The sequence below is a fragment of the Ursus americanus genome, chromosome 27, assembly GCF_024610735.1.
Source record: "Ursus americanus isolate L20-20 chromosome 27, mUrsAme1.1.p, whole genome shotgun sequence".
NCBI classification, from domain to species: Eukaryota; Metazoa; Chordata; class Mammalia; order Carnivora; family Ursidae; genus Ursus; species Ursus americanus.
This window is the reverse complement of record NC_142153.1, coordinates 7,504,873-7,526,380: the sequence shown is the minus strand read 5'-3', so window position 1 is coordinate 7,526,380 and position 21,508 is coordinate 7,504,873. Positions and strand designations below refer to the sequence as shown.

Genomic DNA, 21,508 nt, shown 5'->3' with positions numbered 1-21,508 from the left:
AGTCCTTAGCAGTCAAATATAGTAGAGATGCAGAGAAGTCTTCCTAAAAAGGATTTATATGGAATACAAAGAAGAAAGAACTGTATCATTGTGAACACAGATAAAAGATCGGGTAAGAAAATGGGGGTGAAAAGGAGTACTATCTTAATTTCTCCTTTGCTCAATTTTTTTCTAGTTCAGAGGGATTGACTAATAGTTCAATATACCACAGGTTGCATTTCATAGCTGCCAAAATAAGACACTAATATGTTCAAAGAACCCTGGAGACTTAAAGGAAAGCCAATGACAGTGCTGACTAAGTTTAGGACTTCAGCCTAGGTCAAATTCATTATATTATTTCAAAGATTTAAAAGGTCCCATAAAAAATTTTTTTTTTTTCTGGTTACCTATGTCATGGTTTTTGTTATTTCAGTTTCTTTCTGACTTCCCTGATGGCAGCAAACAAATGATGTTCCAGGGAAAAACACCTCATAGGAACATAAACTTTCATGTGATGAATAGTGATGCTTTTGTGGTTTTATTGTTTATTAAATTACAAAGAAAGAAAATGAAACTATTCCAGAAGTGGAAGTCATTTCTTATTGCCTACGTGAGAAGTTTGTGGTCATTGGCTATGGCAGCCTTTCTAATAAATAGATGCTCTGAAACCCCATCAAACTGAGGAGGGCCAAAGGAGGAGACTGCAAGGATGGCACATAACGGAACACCTCTTATGGAAAGTTCTCAGGAAATTTTTGAAAAATACCAGATAGATGAAGAGGTGGGCTTCGCTCTGCCAAATCCACTGGTAAGACAGGGCACTGAGATATGGGCAAAAATGTTTTATTATCATTGCTTACCTGGACAAGTTTACTGTGGTTCAGTGGTTCAGTAATTTTTACTAAACAAATGGATAAAGTAGTGTCAACACAGAGGCAGAGTTTTAATAAATGGTTCATCCTTAACTTAAAATTTTCTACCTAGAAATTTAGTATTAAATGCACTTTTTAGTTACCTTATGCAGATAAGGAAAGTGATGAGATCAGGAAACTATAGAAGTATTTTAGTTTAACACAATTGCATTTTTGGAGGGCATTTTGGAAAAAAACAAAGTAATAAATTATCCATGAGTCAAAGGAATCCCCTTTCTTGGCTGATATACCTTAAATTGTATGAAGTATATGTTTGTGCTTTGATTAGGTTTTTGAGATGGTATATCAAGCAACTTTGTGTTGTATTAATACTGCTTGTTGTTATTAAGCATAAGATTCAAATGAGTCTGAACTACCTCTTTTTTTTTTCTAACAAGCTTTGCCTACAAATAGCAAGACAGGTAGATTAAACGTTTGCCTTTAAAACTCATTTTTCTAAGTTGTATGCTAAAGAATGCCATGAAAACCATCTTATTATCTATTTCAATTATCAAATATTTATATAGCATCTTTAAGCAATTTACAAATATTCTTACTCCATCTTCACACCCATCCTAAAAGGTATTCTAAATTTTCCTGAAGAGAAATTAAAGCCGTGAAGAATTTAGGTAATTACCCAAACCCACACAGCTAGCAATGGCAAAAATGGAATGTGAACCTGACTAGTCTGGCTCCAGAGTCCATGATCTTAAAATTATTATAATAGGCTGCTTCTCTTAAGAGAAGAAGATATCATAAGGCATTGCTTTCCCCCTACCCCACTCTTGGGTTTAATAAGGTTCATGAGATTCCATATGATTTCTAGGAACCAGTTACATGTTGTGACAATTCTGTATACAAATATATATCTATTTATTGTAGCTCAAACAGAGTCTGTATTCTAGAGGACTTTTATTTTAGAGAGAGAGAGAGAGAGAGAATGAGTGAGGAAGGGGCAGAGGGAGAAGAATCTCAAACAGACCCCTTGCTGAGTGCAGAGCCTGAAGCAGGGTTCAATCTCACTACACTGAGATCATGACCTGAGCCAAAACCAAGGGTTGGATGCTCAACTGACTGAACCACCCAGGCACCCCTAGAGGGTATCTTTAAATGCAGCTAATATATTTTAGTAGAGATCCAATTTCACTGTACTTAGAAATAACATCCTATAAATACCTTGTATAATACAGGCAAATCTAAAGCAAATTCTTCCTCTCAATCTAATTATTCTTTTCAAATTATTAAGTTAATTTAATGTTATTGCTAAAAGCACCTAGTTTACCTTATATTTGCAAATCAATAATAGTCGGACTTGCTACTCATCCATTCAAGCACACCAAAGTGCTAGAATAAGATGGTTTCGAAAATGTACTTATCAGTGGTATAAGAACAAACAACTTCTTCAGAAACTGTGAAACGTCGTATCATTTTCCCACAGTAAGTTCTCTTAAAAATTAAGACAATTATGATAATTACGGAGACATCTAGAACAGATTCCAAGGGGTAAAGTAAAACCCCCAAAGCAAAGCAAAAAAAAAAAAAAAAGAAAGAAAGAAAACAACAAAACAAAAACAAAACAAAAAAACACACACACAAAAACCCCTTCCTGAACTACTTACAAAATAATGTTGCTATTTAAGATGCTTAGGAAGCTAGATCATGTCCTGAAACAAGAACGATAAATTAGGGGCTACTTTAATTTCTTCATTTAAGATCTTTCCTTGAAATTATAAACTCAAAAATGTCCATTTCACCTCTTATAATCAATCAGCTTTCTATTCCGAAAGAAAATAATGCATCTTCTAATTCCACATAGATGCAAAATACATTCTCTAACCTAGCAGAAGTTGAATGACCCTCTGTGTTATTCTTCATTGATTTGTATTATACCATTTAAATACCCTCCAAACCAGAAGTATATATATATATATATACATATATATATATTTGAAGATTTTATTTATTTATTTATTTATTTGAGAGACAGAGCACAAGCAGGGGGAGGTGTAGGCAGAGGGAAAAGCAGACTTCTCGCTGAACAAGGAGCCTGAGTGGGACTTGAGCCCAGAACCCTGGGATCATGACCTGAGCCCAAGGCAAACACTTAACCGACGGAGCCACCCGAGAGTCCCTGAACTAGAAGTGTATTATTGACTGAATTTTACATCTGTTGATAGTTCTGTCAAGTAGAAGGCTAATCATGATATATAACCAAAAAAAAAAATTCCATTATTTGGGGAAAATAGTAGCAACCAAAAATTTGGTTATGCTACATAATAAAACACAGAACAAAAAAAGATATATGTATTATTACTGGACAGGTAAGTGTATGACAGGACTGCGTTGCACAGAACAGATCTAGAGGAAAGACAGACTATCAGTCAGAAACAGAAATATTTTATAAAAACTTTTGCTACTAAATAAAAGTCCCATTTCTTTTCTTCAAGGAGGAGCTACCTGCGCCTTATGATGAATGGATTTCCATTGCTAAAAATCTGCCTGAACTAATTGACAAAAATGAACTGCGTGAAAAAGTTGACCAGGTTTGGAAGAGCATCACATTCGTCTTCCTCTATTATAGCTTCTCAACATTTTTAACTTGGCTTTCAAGCTGTGCTGTCACCCATATTGATTTGAGTCGACCTCTCTTTTATTCTCAGTTAAAAATTCACAGTACTGATGCCCTCAAAGATCACAAGTCGCAGCGCCTTGCACATCTGGCCCTGGGGTACATCACCATGGCATATGTGTGGAATCAAGGTGACGGAGACGTTCGAAAGGTTTGGAGATTTTTTGGTATTTCTTATGCTACTTGACAATTTACATCCAATGTAATGTAAAAAAAACATTCTAAAAGTATTATAACTAGATTTTTGTGATGCTTGGGTAACAGAAAAAAAATAAAAAGGAAAATAATCATTCACTGATTTAACATGCCAACTGCTTTCATTATTGGATTTTTAATCTCTTACTTATGTAACACACTTTCTCCCTCCTGTGTATATAGATGTATGTTCTGTGTCTTCACTGAAATTATACCGTAAGCATTTCTTAGCTCTTACACAATCCTTCTAGTCATCATCTGAAATCACTTTATAGTTTTTCATTGAGTTCCTGAACTTTATTTATTCAATCTTCTACTCATAAATATTGTACTTGTTTTTAATATTTTACCATTGTAAATGACACCATAATCAATATATTTGAATATGAAACATTTTTTCTATTTATGAGTTTTGGGAGATATAAACATATTATGGCTTTTCTTAATGTTAAAGTGCTATCTTACACCTGTCAACATGGAAGAACCTATGGGTTTCATTCTACTCTCATCAACAGTAGATAACTTTAGATTTAAAATAATATCATCTTGTATTTTATCTGGCAATCCTAATTACATGAAACCAATACAGACTGTAATACAGATTCTCTAAACCACAGAGAGAGAAAATAGATTCCAGAAGCAACTTCTGTCATTTAGGGAATTTTTTTTTTTTCCTTTTTGACAAAGGTAATTAGAAATTTATCTTGTTTGTCTTCCCACATCCTGTTTAAATATAGAACAACACATATTGTCTGCCTATGTGATGCGTCATCCCCTGATATGTAAACAGAAGGGAAAAGTTGCTCTGCATAATCGTGGGAACATCTTATACTTCTTTATAATCATCAAACTATCATGTCTAGATTTTTGATGACACAAAGGTTTAAGATAGCCTGACAACCAAGCACACAGCCTCACCAGACTTGCTAGAATCTGAGCCTAGCTAAATGTATAGGCATTGTATAGAAAGATCATCAGTAACAAAGGGCAGCATGTGCTAGGTACAGAAGCATGAGAGCCCAGAATAGCTAAAAAGTAGTTAGTATAATAATGAAATGCTTCAAGGAAGAAGTGGGACCAGAACTACCTCTTGAAATATTGGTAGAGCTTATCCAAAGAGGAGAGGAGTAGCAAAGAGAAAGACAGGACCAGCAAAAAATATGGAGACCAGAATGTACATGGGTTAATCAAAAGATAATAAATTTATGACAGTGGAGATCAGAATTGTAAATGAAAACATGAAAATATATTTTAAATTTATCTAGTTTTTGTATACCACATTTTTCCAAAAAGGATTTTAGAAGCCAGCAACAAATATATTTAAGTGAGGAAATTGTAGGAAAGAAAGATAAATGGTTAAAAAATAAGATACATCAAGATAAGACACAGAATGGACTAGAAACTACATCTGAGTTTCTTAGTAACTACATGTCTCTAATAGATTAAGATGTGTCTGAACATTTTCTTTCTTTTTCCCAAGTCATTTCAAATTAACTTTTTAATTAAGCAACTTTCCTTTTGTTTCCCTTTGATCTTTTCTTTAAATCAGAAAGAGCAAAAATTTCCTTTCGAAACGTGTAAATCATCTGCAAACCAAAATATTTCAATTTCCAGAGGCACAAGCTTGGCAAGGGGAAGCACACATCCAGGTGTTATTTTGATAGCCAATGTTTCTCCTTCTAACATTTTGTTCTCTTTGTTAAACCATCATCTCCAGGTGTATTAAGTTAATACAAAGCCACTTGGGTTATAGCTCCATGATTTTTGCGGAACTGTGGAGTGGGCCACCTGGTCATACCCCCTCTACCACTGCAGTCCCACTGCCCACTACTCCAGATGAGCTACACATCCCTGTCCTTTGCCTGGTTAGATACACATATTCCAACCACTGGCTGCTGATGACAAGGGTGACCTTAACTGTGACATGGGAGCATCTAGTTAAAAACCAAATGATAGTTAAATGAGGAAGTCAGGCAGATAAAGAATAAAGATTCAGTGTCATGACTATAGAGTGATTGGAAAACATGGCTTGCATGTGTGGCAACAATGGGCCTGCTAGGAAAGCATTTACCCATCAGAATTGCCCGTGGGGGTAGGAGCCTTTTAGAGTGTGGCCAGACACGGAGCAGAATCCTGAGTAATAGACTCAGGGAAAAAAGAGTTGAAGACAAAGTTTGCTGAGCTGCAATCCCACTCCCACACTCAACCATTCCTCTGGGAAAGGGTGAGTGAAAGAGCCAAGAGTGTCACTCCAATTGATAGACTCTGCATGGAAATAGAAAAGAAGGCTGGAGGAGATTCCTCCTGCTGACACGTCAGTCTTCAAGGATGAGCGCCAATGTCACTCTATGGCGAAGTTTTCTAAAAAAATCATCCAGGAGAGAGTTTCTGCCAGCACTGTGCTCCAAGGGCAGCAAACCACTTACACTTCTAGTTTGCATCATATCCCAAAGTCTTAATTACAAGTGGCTGAATTTCTTGGAAACAATTGCTTTTATCCTTGTATTGCCTGTAGATAAAGAGCTCCTCGCCTAGCTGAATTGCCGAACAAATACTCATGGGGTGGATGCACGGATATGTAAATGACTGCAAGTAACTCCCAGGTCATTAGAAAGTCAAGGAAGCATCCTTTGTTCCTTGTACCCTCTACCTGTTTTTGCTCTCTCTGACTAGATTATGTCCACATCAACCTACATCTAAAACATAAACATTTAATAATTACCAGGACTAAGTCAGGAAATGAGGAAGAGAAAATTACAGTTGTTTGGTTTCAGAGTGCCACTATGTAGAACAGCTCACGTTTCGGCACTAATAGCGCAGTTGGAAAGGTAGCGGGAGAACAGGTAGCGGACAGGTAGCAGGAAGCAGAAGAAAAGGTAAGACACTTCAAAGGTTAATATTAAATTTTGTGTTTTCATTAGGTCCTGCCAAAGAATATTGCTGTTCCTTACTGTGAACTCTCTGAGAAGCTGGGTCTGCCTCCTATTCTGGTATATGCAGACTGTGTCTTGGCAAACTGGAAGAAAAAGGATCCCAATGGGTATGTGAACTGAGATTATAACAGGAACTAAAGAGGTGCATGCTATTTACATCAATAGGGCAATTAGTCAGTCATTGGTTTAATTTTTGGCAGCACAGATTTCTTCTCTGTTTTGGGGGTATGATTTCTTTGGCTGGCATACAGCTACAAATGTATAAGAGAAAGGTGTGTTTGGTGATTTTGACTATTCTATACGCATGGAGAGCCCTAAGCAAGATACAGACTATCACCTCTGTAGCTCTTTCCATTCGATTTTCTCCTCTACCTCCAGGTAAACATATTTTGATTTGTCATATTAAAAATTAATTTTTTTCTGCTGTTGGATTTCATATTAATGAGGTTATGGAGTATGTACTTTTTTCTGTCTGGCTTTCCTTAATTAACATGTTTTGGAGATTCTACAAATTTGATTTTTAACTATCCAGTTGAGTTAAAGAGTAGACACATTTTCAGCAGTAAAGATGGCAATGCCTGGGCCTTCGGTGCCACCTGCTGAGGATCTAGGCCCCTCCTCTCCTTTAAGCAATGTGATCTATTACAATAAAGGGACCAGAGACTTGTGGTGCCCCAGGGCTCCCGGTGTGTATCTGCTGAGGAGTATTGTAGACAGGGAACGTAAATGAAAGGATTTGATCTAGAAAAGAATGGGAAGTTATCAGAGAATGAGAGGAACTATGAGAGACTCTAGGAAACTGAGAGTTGCTGGAGGGGAGGGGTGTGGGGGGATGGGGTAACTGGATGATGGACATTGAGGAAGACGCTTGATGTAATGAGCACCTGGTGTTATATGCAACTGATGAAATATCGAAATCTACATCTGGCAACTAATGATGTACTATATATGTTGGCCAATTGAATTAAAATTAAAAAAAGTTTATTAGTAACAACTAGTTTTGACTAACCTTGTGTGTTCCTTGAATATTTAAATTTTTTTACTTATGAAGTCCTAAGTTAAGTGTTTGCAATGCCTACTTGATAAATATTTTTTAAAAACACACAATATATGTATGTGTGGTTTTTTTAATCTATATCTTTTTTATCTATATCTTACCTTTAATAGATCAGTAGTATTAAACTGAATAAGAATAACTCAAAGCCATTTGATTTTTAAATTGATTTTCTTTTTCTCTTCCAATTGGTCCATTGCTTCATGGCTGCTTTCACAAGGCCCATGACTTATGAGTAAGTATTTGATTCTTATTTTATTATAAGAATTGTTATTCAAAGTGAGTATAGGTTTATAAATATCCTCCAAATGAACTTTTTAAAAGATTAATTGAATTCAAGCAAAAAATAACTCAAGTAATTGTTTAAAGAGCAAACAATCCCAATCCTTAATTAGATCTATGACTGTGATAGGACTGTGTCTGCTTGATATTGTAGCTATAGATATATACAAAAATAGCACTTGCATATATAAAAATGTAATTAATATGCATAAATGCAAATGCACATACATATGTGTGTCTTTGACTTAATGACCACAATGGCCAGATACATAAACCTGTTCTTTTTGACCCGATCCTTATCATTTTTAATCTACATACTAAAGGGATGCTAGGAGCTAGGGAAACAAAGGTAAATACCCCAGGAATAATCCTGCCCTGGTGAAGAAAGCAGATATAGGAAAATTATTCAAATTGCTTTATGATTAAGAAGAGAGTAAGAAGATAAAGTGCCGAGAACTTTACATAAAAGGGATGAAGAAGGAAACCCTGTAGCAAGTTATTTAAGCTGAGTTCCGAAGAGTGAGTAGGAAGGAATTAGCTAGAAGGAAAAGATGAGTGTTCATAGTGGAGGAAACAGCAAGAGTGAGGGCCTCAAAGTGACGAAAATTGTGATGCATTATTAGAACTGAAGGAAGGTTAGTGTCGGTGATAAGTAGTGACTGATGGACGTAGTAGTGTGGAAAAGGGATGAAGAAATAAACTTAGCAAAAGGATTATGTAGGACTTTGGCTATGATTAGGGGTTTAAATAGTACCTTAAAATCAATGGGAATGTATGGAAGATTTTTAAATGGGAGGATGATATCATCAGTCTCATTTTACAGATGAGAACACTGAGGCAGAAACATGTCATGCAGCAAATTAAGTTGCAGAGATGGACTGGCTTCAGAGACCATGAATTTAACCACCATGAATTTCATAGATCTACAAATACTGAGACCTTGTTTGCACTAGCGCAAAACTTCAATGAAAAAGAAAATAGGGGGGCACCTGGGTGGCTCAGACGGTTTCATGTCTGACTCTTGGCTTCAGCTCAGGTCACGATCTCATGGGTCGTGGGACTGAGCACTGCATAGGGCTCCACACTCAGGGAAGAGTCTGCTTGAGATTTTCTCTCTCTCTCTGCCCCTACCACTGCTTGTGCTCTCTCTTTCTCTCTCTCTCTTTCTCAAATAAGTCTTTTTTTTTTTTTTAAGATTTTATTTATTTATATGACAGAGAGACAGCCAGTGAGAGAGGGAACACAGCAGGGGAGTGGGAGAGGAAGACGCAGGCTCCCAGCGGAGGAGCCCGATGTGGGACTCGATTCCGAAACGCTGGGATCACGCCCTGAGCCGAAGGCAGACGCTTAACGACTGCGCCACCCAGGCGCCCCTCAAATAAGTCTTTTTAAAAAAAGAAAGAAAATAGGGTCTAATCGGTTATTTGCATTTCCCAGGTTTTTTGTAAAGCAGGTAAAGCACTGAAAAATTGAATCAGGTTCACAGATAAAAATATGGATATGAGTATATTTATTTAAAGCAAAGAGATTACTTAAAATTATGCCTCAAAAATGTCTCTGTAAGCATTAAATATGTATAAATACATAAATACGGCAATATATATGCATGTGAAAAATTAATGAGAGAATAGAAACAGAAATGGTCTTAGAATTTCTAGTCCAAAATTCTAAAATGGAATTTCAGGTCCCAACTTAATCTACTATTAGATCTTAGACAATGGACCTACACTCAAAATCCCAACAACGTAACATAGATAGTAAAACCTATCACACTTATCTCACGAGATTTTTTTGAAACTGAAATGGAATAAAAATACTTGAAAACTACAAAGCACATAAATGCACCAGTATTTTTGCTAAATTCTTGACTTCCTTGACTTGTTTTCTTAGGAACATGGACATTCTGTTCTGGTTTCCTGGTGGAGACTGCAGTAAAGGATTTTTCCTGGTTTCACTATTGGTGGAGATAGCAGCTGCTTCTGCAATCAAAGTATGTCCATCCCTACAAGCAAATTTTTATCTCCATTTGCATAAGCAGAGCAATCACTTAGTAACTGAACTACATTATGCATGAAATAACTTTATCTTGACTAAATACAGCATTCAATTATTTAATTGGATGTAAGGGATCATCTGGTAGAAATATTTTATTTATTTTTGTGTATCACCTAAGATATAAAATATAAGAACCAATTATTTATTTGTTTATTTATTTTAGATAGAGAGCACAAATGGGAAGGGGCAGAGGGAGAGAAAGAATTTTAAGTAGGCTCCACGCTCAGCATGGAGCCTGACGTAGGGCTAGATCTCATGATCCTGAGATCGTGAACTGAGCTGAAATCCAGATTTGGATGCTTAACAGACTGAGCCACCCAGGCGCCCCAAGACCCATATATTTAGAATTAAGTTTGAAACCATAATAGGAGAGATGCATTTTTAATGCAATTTGGCATTGAAGCTAGATCACAGAGTGACATAAATCTAATGGTTTTGACTATTAGAAATAGAAATAAAACTATATAAAACTATATAGGCTTATCTCTAAATGATAAATAAATAAGAATAAATTCAAGCTTAATTAAATATAAGGAAATTAGTCAGACAATAAAAGGGTACTCAGCCCAAAAATGAAGTGGAAATCTTACATTTAATTTAGGGATTAAGAATTAGGAGAATTTTATTCTATGCCAGTATTTAGTGCTAGGAAACCTTACATGTTCATCTTTTTTTTTTTTAAGGTAATTCCTGATTTATTCAAGGCAGTTAAAAATGAGGACCAGAATGCTTTGCAAAAAGCACTGTGCTACATAGCTTCTTGTCTGCGCCAAGCCCATAAAGAGTTTGAACAAATTAATGGTAAATATTATATGCCCGAAAACATTCAAAGCTCGCAGTCACGTGCTTCTGATTTTCTGAGACTAGAGTTGTTGAGAAGATGGAAGAAAAACACTCTCACTTAATGGGTGTGTTTTCGCTTTATCTTGCTAAATAACTGTACTTTCCGGCGGTAGGTTTTATTATGTGCATTTTATGGATGAGGTAATCTAATGGAGAGATAAGATAAGTGGCCCAAGGTTACACAGGTAGTAAACTGTGAAGCCAGATCTGCTTAACTCTAAATAATGTCATTGCCTCCCTCTGAAACAGTGCAGAAACTTGCGGAAGGTTCAGGGCGTTCTAAGTTCTGAAATACTTAGCTTCTGCTTTATAGGAACTCCCTACAAATTCTGCTTTTTCCCAAGTTAAGTAAGAAACAACATAGAAAACCCACTGAGCTCAAAAGCTATTACAAAATTAACAGCTAAAAAACAGCAATAACTAAAAAAGTACATAAACGAGGATTTACAAAAAAAAAAAAATTGTGCCCTACTGGACAGCCTTAAGAACTACGTGATTGTGTATCACTGGACTTTGAGTTACTGCTGATGGGTCCTTGGCAAGAAGATTCACTTTTAAATCAGAAAAGTTAGTAACCTTTGGGGAGGGAGACCCAGGGATGGTGTCCATTGGGCTCCTGAGGCTCTTGTTTCTTTTCATTTTGTGTAGGTTTATTTCTTTATGTAAGTAGTTTATATGTTATATCAGTAAACATATAAAATAGCTTTAAAGAAACGTTGACAGTTTAATTGTTCTCCTGAGGACGAGTCTTAGGTAGGCCTAGGTTCTTTGACCCAAGCTGTGTGTAGCCCTAGGCAGACCCTGTTCAGTGGATAGGGGGCTCCCCTCGAAAAGGTCAGGTGAGTGCGAGAGAGCTTGTCCTCAGGGACTTTTTCTGCAACCACTGACACAATGCCTTTCCTGCAGCCTAAACTGAAACCCACTATCAGTTGTTTACAGTATCTTGATCTCCTCTGAAAGTTCTGATAACTGCTTAATTAAGCACACCTCATCTTTTTTACAGACTATGTGGACCCAAGCACATTTTTCAATGTTCTTCGCATATACTTGTCTGGGTATGTAATCTTATGCTTGAATTTGTTTTCTCTTAAATGATTAATGTAAAGAGCACATCAAATTCCCACTGATGGTCCCCACTATCCAACGGGTTTAGGAAATAAATCCTATCACAAAATACATGTTGTAGAGAAAGAATAGACTGTTCTCCCTGTTATTACTTGGCCAGGCAAGCACTGGAGTATGGATAGGAAAGGTTGTCATTCAGAAAAAAAAAAAATGGAATGATCTTTGCTAGGGCAAAGGTCTTATGCCAAATTTGCTCAGAACCATGTTATTTATCATTCTTAAACATGAACATGAGTGGAAGGGGGGTGTGGGAGAAGAATAATGGGGTTGATCTCATGTCACTTTCCATTCATCCTCTATTATAAGATTTTATACCTGAAAATTTGGCAATTATCCAAATAGTGATTTTTTTTTTCCTTCCTGGCCTAGCTGGAAAGGCAACTCCCAACTGCCAGAGGGTCTGAAGTATGAAGGTTTCTGGAACACTCCACAAGAGTTTGCGGGGGGCAGTGCAGCCCAAAGCAGCATCTTTCAGTGCTTCGATGTTCTGCTGGGCATCCGGCAGAGTTCTGGTGAAGGTGAGTGGGCAATGACAAATAATATTCATCTCATATGTTAATACAGTAGTGTTTTAATATCTAAAAAGTAACTTCTCATTAGCATCTCATCTGAGCTTATCTGATACTTTTAGAAGAATTAGTAAGCCAAGACTGTATTGTCATCATCCCATTTCACAGACAATCAAGCAGGGACTTCTAAGTTTCTCTAGAGCATAAGTGATGGGCTCCTTATTAACCAGCTAGAAAGCAGTGAAGCCAGAACCAAAACCCAAGTTCATCACCCTCTTAATCTTGACATTTGGGCATGTTTATAAGGCCTAATTGACTGTGGTCATAGCACATGTTCCGAAAACGTACGCTCAGATTCAGAAAGACAAAGTCACCTGCAAATGGGATGGACCGAAGTTGAGGAGTTGGAGACCTCAGTTACAAGGGGAGGCTTGACACTGCTCTTGGTCGGTTTACTGCCCCGGCAGCTCAAATTTTAAAGATGCACCAAAGGTGAAATGAATCATATTCCTTATATTCCTTCTAGGGGTTTAGAGCAGGCAGAAGCTCCGGTAAGAACTTTGTACTTTTCTCTGTTTTCCTAAACTTCTACTTAATAGTCAAAGGGAAAAGCATTGGCATAGGTGAAGATATGCTTTTTTTCTTAGTTAATTCATTTATTTAAAAATTGTCCCTTAAAATCTCTTGGACTCAGTGTCATGATCTGTCAAGTGTAGATTATATATACCCTATCTATATCATCAGCTTTTTAGAAGGATACAGTAGGGAAGTGAGAAAAGACACACACACACAAAACTTTATAATGAAAGAATGAGTTCAGCTCATGTGGTTTTCAGAATTAAGTATATATTACAATAATTATCATTACTAATAGCAAGACCAATAGCATTCTAATAGGATGGTTGTAAACTCATTGCCTCTTGCTGCAATGGTGATGTGTGATCTCCTACCCACTCTGACCTCACTCTGCCCTTCTCACCTGGATTGGGGAATGCTTTGGCTTCCCTACTACCTAATCTCTTTCTTGTTCCTTCAGAATCCGCTTCCAGATTCCTCCAGGAAATGAGAAAATATATGCCACCAGCTCACCAGGAATTTCTTCTCTCATTAGAGTCAGGCCCCTCAGTCCGTGAATTTGTTCTTTCAAAAGGTGATCCCAAACTGCGGGCAGATTATAACGAGTGTGTGAAAGCTATGGTCTCCCTGAGAAACTATCATCTGCAAATAGTCGCTAAGTACATTGTGATTCCTTCAAACAAGCAAGAAAATAAAGGAACTGGAGGCACTAGTGTCATGACTTTCCTGAAGAGTGTAAGAGGTACAACTGAGAACTTCCTGCTGAGAGATAATTAATGTAACTCAAACAAGGGCACAGTTTGTCAAGACAAAGATGTATATGTATATTAGTGTCACTGCTCATTATATCAGACCCATGAATTAATAATGTACAACAACTCTTTAATAGTACTTATAAAAGATTTCAAAATGTTTTTCCAATATCTGTGCCTTCCTTGTATGAATATAATATTAGATGTGTTATAATCTTTATTTTGTAATTAGAGTATAATGATGAAATTCAATAAAAATTGATATGATATAATAAGAGGTCTAAAAGTTGCTCTATTCATAACTATAATTAAATACCCCTCTAGATGAAACCTAGTCTACACTGCTAGCTTTTAAACATGGTTAATCAATTCCTGTACTTTCCCTACAGTAATATCACACTTGTTTATAATTACCTGTGTACTTGTCTATATTCTCATTACATGAAAAGCTTCATGATGCCAGGGATACATTATTGTTTACTGACCCATGCATCCTCTGACTTTAGAAGATACTTTACAAATACCAGTTGAATGAATATATACAAGATTGAGTGACCTCAGGAATAAATTAATCTGGGCTAACAAGAAGAGGTCACTTTTGAAATATAATTTCTCCTGGGAGGTCAGGGTTATCTGGCACTCGCAGTCTGGCATGAATTTATTTAAAAATGGAATTTAAGAATGCTGGAGAGGACCTTAAAAATTATATGATCCAGACTCATTTTAAAGATTAAAGTTGAGGCTCAGAAGAGTGAAGTTGCTTACTTAGGGTCACACAAATACTTACAAATGGGAGGAAAACTTAAGTTTGTTGATGACTCTCATCTTTTCCACTGGACTTGTAGACCAGGTTCAAGAGGGAGGAACTTGGGAAGCAGAAGGGGAGGAAATGAGATGACTTGACAGAATCTCATGAGGTAGTAGTAAATGATTAGCTAGAGATTGGATATGATTTAAAGATGAGAAGAGAAAAAAGGCACAACAGTTGCCTGGATGCAGAATTAGCAAGAAGAACTTTCGATTTATCAAAAGCCCAGGTTGAGGAGATGGGTTGAGTGCACACAAGCAGATTCAAAGAAGGAAATGTAGTCACATATTTCTAAGGTCAAATATCTAAAAACTATTTTAATATTATTTTACAAATACACTCTAACCCAATGAAATTGATGAAATCTCCCTGCTCATAGCAAAATTTCACTTGATTCTAGAGAAAATATACTAAACGTCAATGGTAATAGTTTTTAGGTGCATGGGACACATTTTCTTCTTTATTCTCCTATCAGTGTTTCTGCAATGAGCATATATAAGTTTATAGTGAAAGAAGTATGGGGCCGCCTGGGTAGCTCAGTCAATTAAGTGTCAGACTCACGATTTCAGACTCGTGATAATCTCCGGGTCATGAGATCAAGTGCCACATTGGACCCCATGCCATGCATGGTTCCTGCTTAAGATTCTCCCTCCCTCTCCTTTTGTCCCTCCCCACTTGCATGCAGGTGCAAGACCCACATGCTCTTTCTTTCTTTCCCTCTCTCTCTCAAACAAAAAGTATGCATGCATGCATGAGTGTATGCATGCAGACCAAATATATGTATATGTGTAATTTTTAAGGGTTGGCCAGAAAGATTATCATATCTTAGGACTTGATGCAGTTCAGAAAGCATTAAACAGAGTCAGGAGACCAAGATGTGGGTTTCCTTTTGCACATCTATCATCTTTGTGACCCAAGCAAGTCATTTTGTATTTCTGTACAACGAGCATCATGATTCTTGTCCTGCCTCACTCACAAGCTTACTACTGAATGAAATATAGTGCTGAAATCTTAGGAAACTACAAAGTACTACTAGAATATAAGTAGGTAAATTGCTAAGGATCGTTTATTGGCTCCAAGTTAAGATTTTTTTCTGAACTGTCTTCTACACTGATCACTCTGGCTTCACAACTACACACCTAAAGGTTACGCATCAGGAATTTCTTCTCCAGAGTTGGTTTTACCTAATTAGTAATGAATCACCTTGACATGCAAAACATCTTTGAGTCCCTCAGTCAGACCTTGAACCCACATCTTCTCTTTAAGAACATCACATATATCTGACCTGGAGGGATGAAAAGTAGGTAGAGGAAGGGAGAAGCAGGGAGCATTGTTCCTAACACAGCATTGTTGTTACATAGGTGGTAGACAGACTGAAACTGGGCTTCAAGTTCTCCGCAAAGAGTGTGGATGCTTGTTCCTCAGAGGCTGTTATCTTCTATCTGTCCAAATAATAGAAATCATGATTCCTGCCTTTCTTCTAATTCAGTCATCTCTAGATTGGAAAATGTACAAAAAAATACTGGATGTTTCTAAAGAAGTCGTGGTATTCTTGCATCCATGCCATGTGTCCTCTGCTCATCACAGTGAGTGCTCCTGGGGGAGGGGTCATTGAATCACTAGAAGGTAAAGGTAGTCTACTACCATAAGAGAAGGTTTTAGCTAGATTCAGTGAATTCTTAGTAACATGGGCTCTATTTGAATAGAATTAACAGTAATTCCATCCCACTCTATGTCTTAGTAAAATCAGAAGTGTATAGTGGTATATTCCCTACACATTGTTTTCCATAAGTGAGGAAAACTTACCTGATAATACATATCTTTTTCATATCAAGGATTCAGAAAACTAAGTATTCTTTTCACCCTTCCTTCTATACTTAACTTTTGCACAATAAATGATTGACGTTCCTTACATATAATTTACATTTTTCTCACTCTAATATCTTAAATATAATATTACATGATACAGAGGGAATATTACTTAATTCATGCATTCTGGACTCCTCATACCATTCTGTAAGAGTTAATGCACAGAGACATACAGTTCTAATGGTGAGCCATAAACTAAAGATAAGAATTTATTAATTTCCACAGAATTGTTTTATAGAACAATAAACAATTGAAGGACACCTGGGTGGCTCAGTTGGTTAAGCATCTGCCTTCAGCTCAGGTCATGATCCCAGGGTCCTGGGACTGAGTCCCACATCAGGCTCCTTGCTCAGCAGAGAGCCTGCTTCTCCCTCTGCCTGCCTCTCCTTCTGCTTGTCCTCACACTCTCTCCCTAGCAGACAAATAAATAAATTTTAAAATCTTTAAAACAAATTAAAAATTGGAAGTTCAGACAGGCTAAAAATTTAGCATATAAACATGCACTTGGTGGTCTCTAACGTTCTTGCCAAGTCAGAGATACAATGACCCATACAACACATGAATCCCTCTCCAATGCCTCTGACAATATAGAAAACTCCTATTTGGAGCTTTCATATATCAATTCACTTCAGTATTTCAATGAGCCAATGAGATAAGTACTAGCTACTTTTAAGGAAATTGAGACCCAATGTAGTTCAGTGGCTTTTAAAAGCTACACAGCTAGTGTATGGCAAAGTGAAAGATTAAACCCAGGCAAACTGACTCCAGAATTGTCAAACCACTACAGAGTAAAAACTCCCTTAAAGGAAAAACTGTCTGTACGTGGCAACTTTGCCCCTTTTGACCTTTGCAATAGAAGTATTGGGTACTTGATTGCATGGGCATTCCCCAAGATTTCCAACTCATGCATGACTTTTTTATTATGTTGTAGTAATGAGAGTAGTGGAGGTAGGGTGGTATTTTTGTTCCCATTACTGCTATTTTGTCAGCCAGTCCTAGTTTTCTAAAATGGAAGTTCAGAGGCATATTCCTGACTTAAAAGATGTCCTGGAGACCTTTTTGAGGCTGTGTTTTTGCCACTGGAACTGTAGCCATGGAAACTTAGCCTAATGGGAACTGAGCTTAATAGGAGCAAAAATATGTATCCTGTATGGGAAAAATATGTATCCTGTAAAGGAAATTTGAAAGTTGGAAATCTGCTTGGTAAAGGATCATTTGCTTTTGTCTACAGAGCTGAGACCATTCACACTGGCTTTGAAGTGCAGTCAAAATAATAGCCAAGAAAGTTGGAATGGGTACAAATAGTCCAACATGTGGTGAAAAATCCATTGCCAAATTGGATCAGCCTTCTACTTTGGATCTTTATAACTATTTTGAAAATAGCAAGTATGTGTACTTAGTATAGCTCAATACCATGAAAGCCAGATGTGAAAAATCCACAGTGAATATCATTCTCAAGAGGGAAAAACTGAGAGCTTTTCCCCTAAGGTCAGGAACATGACAGTGATGCCCACTTTCACCACTGTTGTTCAGCATAGTACTGGAAGTCCTAGCTTCAGCAATCAGACAATGAAAAGAAACAAAAGGCAAAAAAAATCAGCAAAGAAGTCAAACTTTCACTCATTACAGATGACAAGATACCCTATGTGGAAAACCCAAAATACTCTACCCCATAATTGCTAGAACTCATATAGGAGTTCAGCAAAGTGGCAGGATATAAAATCAATGCACAGAAAGCAGTTACATTTCTATACACTAACAATGAGACAGAAGAAAGAGAAATTGAGGCATTTGATCCCATTTACAATTGCACCAAAAACGACAAGATACCTAGGACTAAACCTAACCAAAGAGGTAAAGGATTTCTACTCTGAAAATTATAGAACAGGTATGAAAGAAATTGAGGAAGATACAAAGAAATGGAAAAACATTCCATGCTCATGAATTGGAAGAAAAAATATTGTTAAAATGTCTGTGCTACCCAGAGCAATCTACATATTTGATGCAATCCCTATCCAAATGCCATCAACATCTTTCACAGACCTGAAACAAATAATCCTAAAATTTGTATGGAACCAGAAAAGTCCCCAAATAGTGAGAGGAATGTTGAAAAAGAAAAACCAAAGCTAATGGCATCACAAATCTAGACTTTAAGCTATGTTACAAAGCTGTAATCATCAAGATGGTATGGTACTGGCACAAAAACAGACACATAGATCAATGGAATAGAATAGAGAACCCAGAAAGGGACCCTCAATTCTATGGTCAACTAATCTTCAACAAAGCAGGAAAGAACATCTAATGGAAAAAAGACAGTCTCTTCAACAAATGGTGCTGGGAAAACTGGAAGGCCACATGCAGAAGAATGAAACTTGACTATTTGCTTATACCGTACAGAAAAATAGACTCAAAATGGATGAAAGACCTAAATATGAGACAGGAACCCAACAAAATCCTAGAGCAGGGGCGCCTGGGTGGCACAGCGGCTAAGCGTCTGCCTTTGGCTCAGGGCGTGATCCCCGCATTATGGGATCGAGCCCCACATAAGGCTCCTCTGCTGTGAGCCTGCTTCATCCTCTCCCACTCCCCCTGCTTGTGTTCCCTCTCTCTCTGGCTGTCTCTATCTCTGTCGAATAAATAAATAAAATCTTTAAAAAAAAAAATCCTAGAGCAGAACACAGGCAGCAACCTCTTTGACCTCAGTTGAAGCAACTTCTTGCTAGACACGTCTTCAAAGGCAAGGAAAACAAAAGCAAAAAATAACTATTGGGACTTCAAGATAAAAAGCTTTTGCACAGCAAAGGAAACAGTTGCTAAAACAAAAAATCACCTGTGGAATGGGAGAAGGTAATTGCAAATGTCTTATCGGATAAAGGGTTAGTATCCAAAATCTATAAAGAATTTAATCAAACTCAACAGCCCAAAAACAAATAATCGGCTCAAGGAATGGGAAAAAAACATATAAATGGCCAACAGAACCATGAAAAAATGCTCAACGTCACTTGGCATCAGGGAAATACAAATAAAAACCACAATGAAATATTACCTCACACCAGTCAGAATGGCTAAAATTAACAAGTCAGGAAACAACAGGTGTTGGTGAGGATACGGAGAAAGGGGAACCCTCTCACACTGCTGATGGGAATGCAAAGTGGTACAGCCACTCTGGAAAACACTATGGAGTTTCCTCAAAAAGTTGAATATAGAGCTACTCTATGACCCAGCAATTGCGCTACTCGGTATTTACCCAAAGATACAAATATAGTGATCTAAAGGGGCACCTGCACCCCAATGTTTATAACAGCAATGTCACAATAGCCAAACTATGGAAAGAGCTGAGATGTCCACTGGCAGATGAATGGATAAAGAAGATGTAGTATATTATCAATGGAACATTACTCAGCCAACAAAAAAATGAAATCTTACCATTTGCAATGATGTGGATGGAACTAGAGGGTATTACACAAAGCAAAATAAGTCAATCAGAGAAAGATAATTATCATATGCTTTCACTCATATGTGGAATTTAAGAAACAAAAGAGAGGATCATAGCAGAAGGGAGGGAAAAATTAAATAAGACAAAATCAGAAAGGGAGAAAAACCATAAGAGACTCTTAACTCTAGGAAACAAACTGAGGGTTGCTGGAGGGGTAGCTGGGTGGGAGGATGGGGTAAGTGGGGGATGGGCATTAGGGAGGGCACTTGATGCAATGAACACTGGGTGTTGTATGCAACTGATGAATCACTAAACTCTACCTCTGAAACTAGTAATATACTATATGTTAATTAATTGAATTTAAATTTAAAAAGAAATGTACCATAATAAAAAAGCAGATATGTAAAAAAACAGAATGAAAATCTTTTCAAAAACCAAAGTTTATTAATTTTTTCTATTAAGTTATGTTAGTCACCATAAAATAAACAATGAATCATGGAACACTACATCAAAAACTAATGATGTACTGTATGGTGAGTAAAAACAAAGTTTAAAACATCATGCACCAGATTGTCACAAGAATATTGTAACTTCATTTTCATTACATACTACCCTAGGAATTCACCTCTTATGTAAAATGTGAACATTAAAATGGCCTATTTTAGGCTAGCAACTTAATTGAAAATGGCATTATAAAAAGCACTATACTTTATTTGATACTCCTAATTACATTTACCCTAGAAATTGCAACTCACATTGCACATGGTCTTGAATAACATTTGATCCGTGGGCTGTATGCTTAGACATTACTTATTCGGAGGACAGCTTTGACATTGACAGTGTCAAAAATGCATTAAATAAAGTAGTATCGGCAGATTATAAAATGCTAACTTTTTTTTTCTAAAGAAAGCGAAACCTGAGGTATGGGGCCACAGTTGTGTTAGCAGAAACGTACATTGTGAAACATTACATCTTTTTTTTTTAACTATTTACAGGTTAAAATCAATCAGATTGAAAACCATAAATATGTTGGTAAATATGTTTTATTCAGAGAAGGGGTGAGTAAATTTTCTAAAGGAGTTCATATAGCTACTGCTCGAAATGTGATTATTATTTATTATCCAAATGATGGAAAAGGTTTTCTCTTTTTCATAGAATGTGCTTACCTGCTGACAACATCATAGGTATAGACTTGACAAATTACCAGACGTATTGCGGCAAATAGGAATATACTTCCAGGTTCAGCTTATAAGATCTAAGACTCTAAAAATGACCTATCATACAAGGTAGTATAAATGCACTTTGATGGAAAATTACCCTGTGTTGGCTTTGTGGGTTGGTTTTATGATGGGCCAAAATACCCTAAAGAGAAGATTTAAATCAGATGGTTGATAAAACTGGGAAATCTTACACCTTCATAGCAGAAAGTAAAGTTAATACTTGAAAGAGGACACAAAAGATATATATGGTCCATGTCATCAAAAGTCATTGCATTTGCTTCACAGCAGGATCCATAATTTGAGGAAAGGAAAATAAAATTTATGTCTACACA

General features: G+C 36.8%; 1 protein-coding gene across 1 annotated transcript; it reads left to right on the top strand.

The window, feature by feature from the left end:
- Positions 1 to 597: 597 nt before the first annotated feature.
- Positions 598 to 14,118, top strand: IDO1 (indoleamine 2,3-dioxygenase 1). Its single transcript, XM_045779165.2, has 10 exons — positions 598 to 787; positions 3,338 to 3,433; positions 3,551 to 3,670; positions 6,636 to 6,754; positions 7,922 to 7,936; positions 9,874 to 9,973; positions 10,722 to 10,839; positions 11,885 to 11,936; positions 12,376 to 12,524; positions 13,552 to 14,118. Exons 1-10 carry the CDS (start codon positions 689 to 691, stop codon positions 13,866 to 13,868), a joined length of 1,185 nt encoding a protein of 394 aa, XP_045635121.2. The 5' UTR covers positions 598 to 688; the 3' UTR covers positions 13,869 to 14,118.
- The last annotated feature ends 7,390 nt before the right edge of the window (positions 14,119 to 21,508 follow it).

What these genes read in the sequence shown, in the direction of transcription:
- IDO1 (XM_045779165.2), top strand. Translation starts at nt 689, where the DNA reads ATGGCACATAACGGAACACCTCTTATGGAAAGTTCTCAGGAAATTTTT. An exon ending in TCGCTCTGCCAAATCCACTG is followed by an intron (nt 788 to 3,337) that starts GTAAGACAGGGC and finishes CTTTTCTTCAAG; the next exon opens with GAGGAGCTACCTGCGCCTTA. An exon ending in GTGACGGAGACGTTCGAAAG is followed by an intron (nt 3,671 to 6,635) that starts GTTTGGAGATTT and finishes TGTTTTCATTAG; the next exon opens with GTCCTGCCAAAGAATATTGC.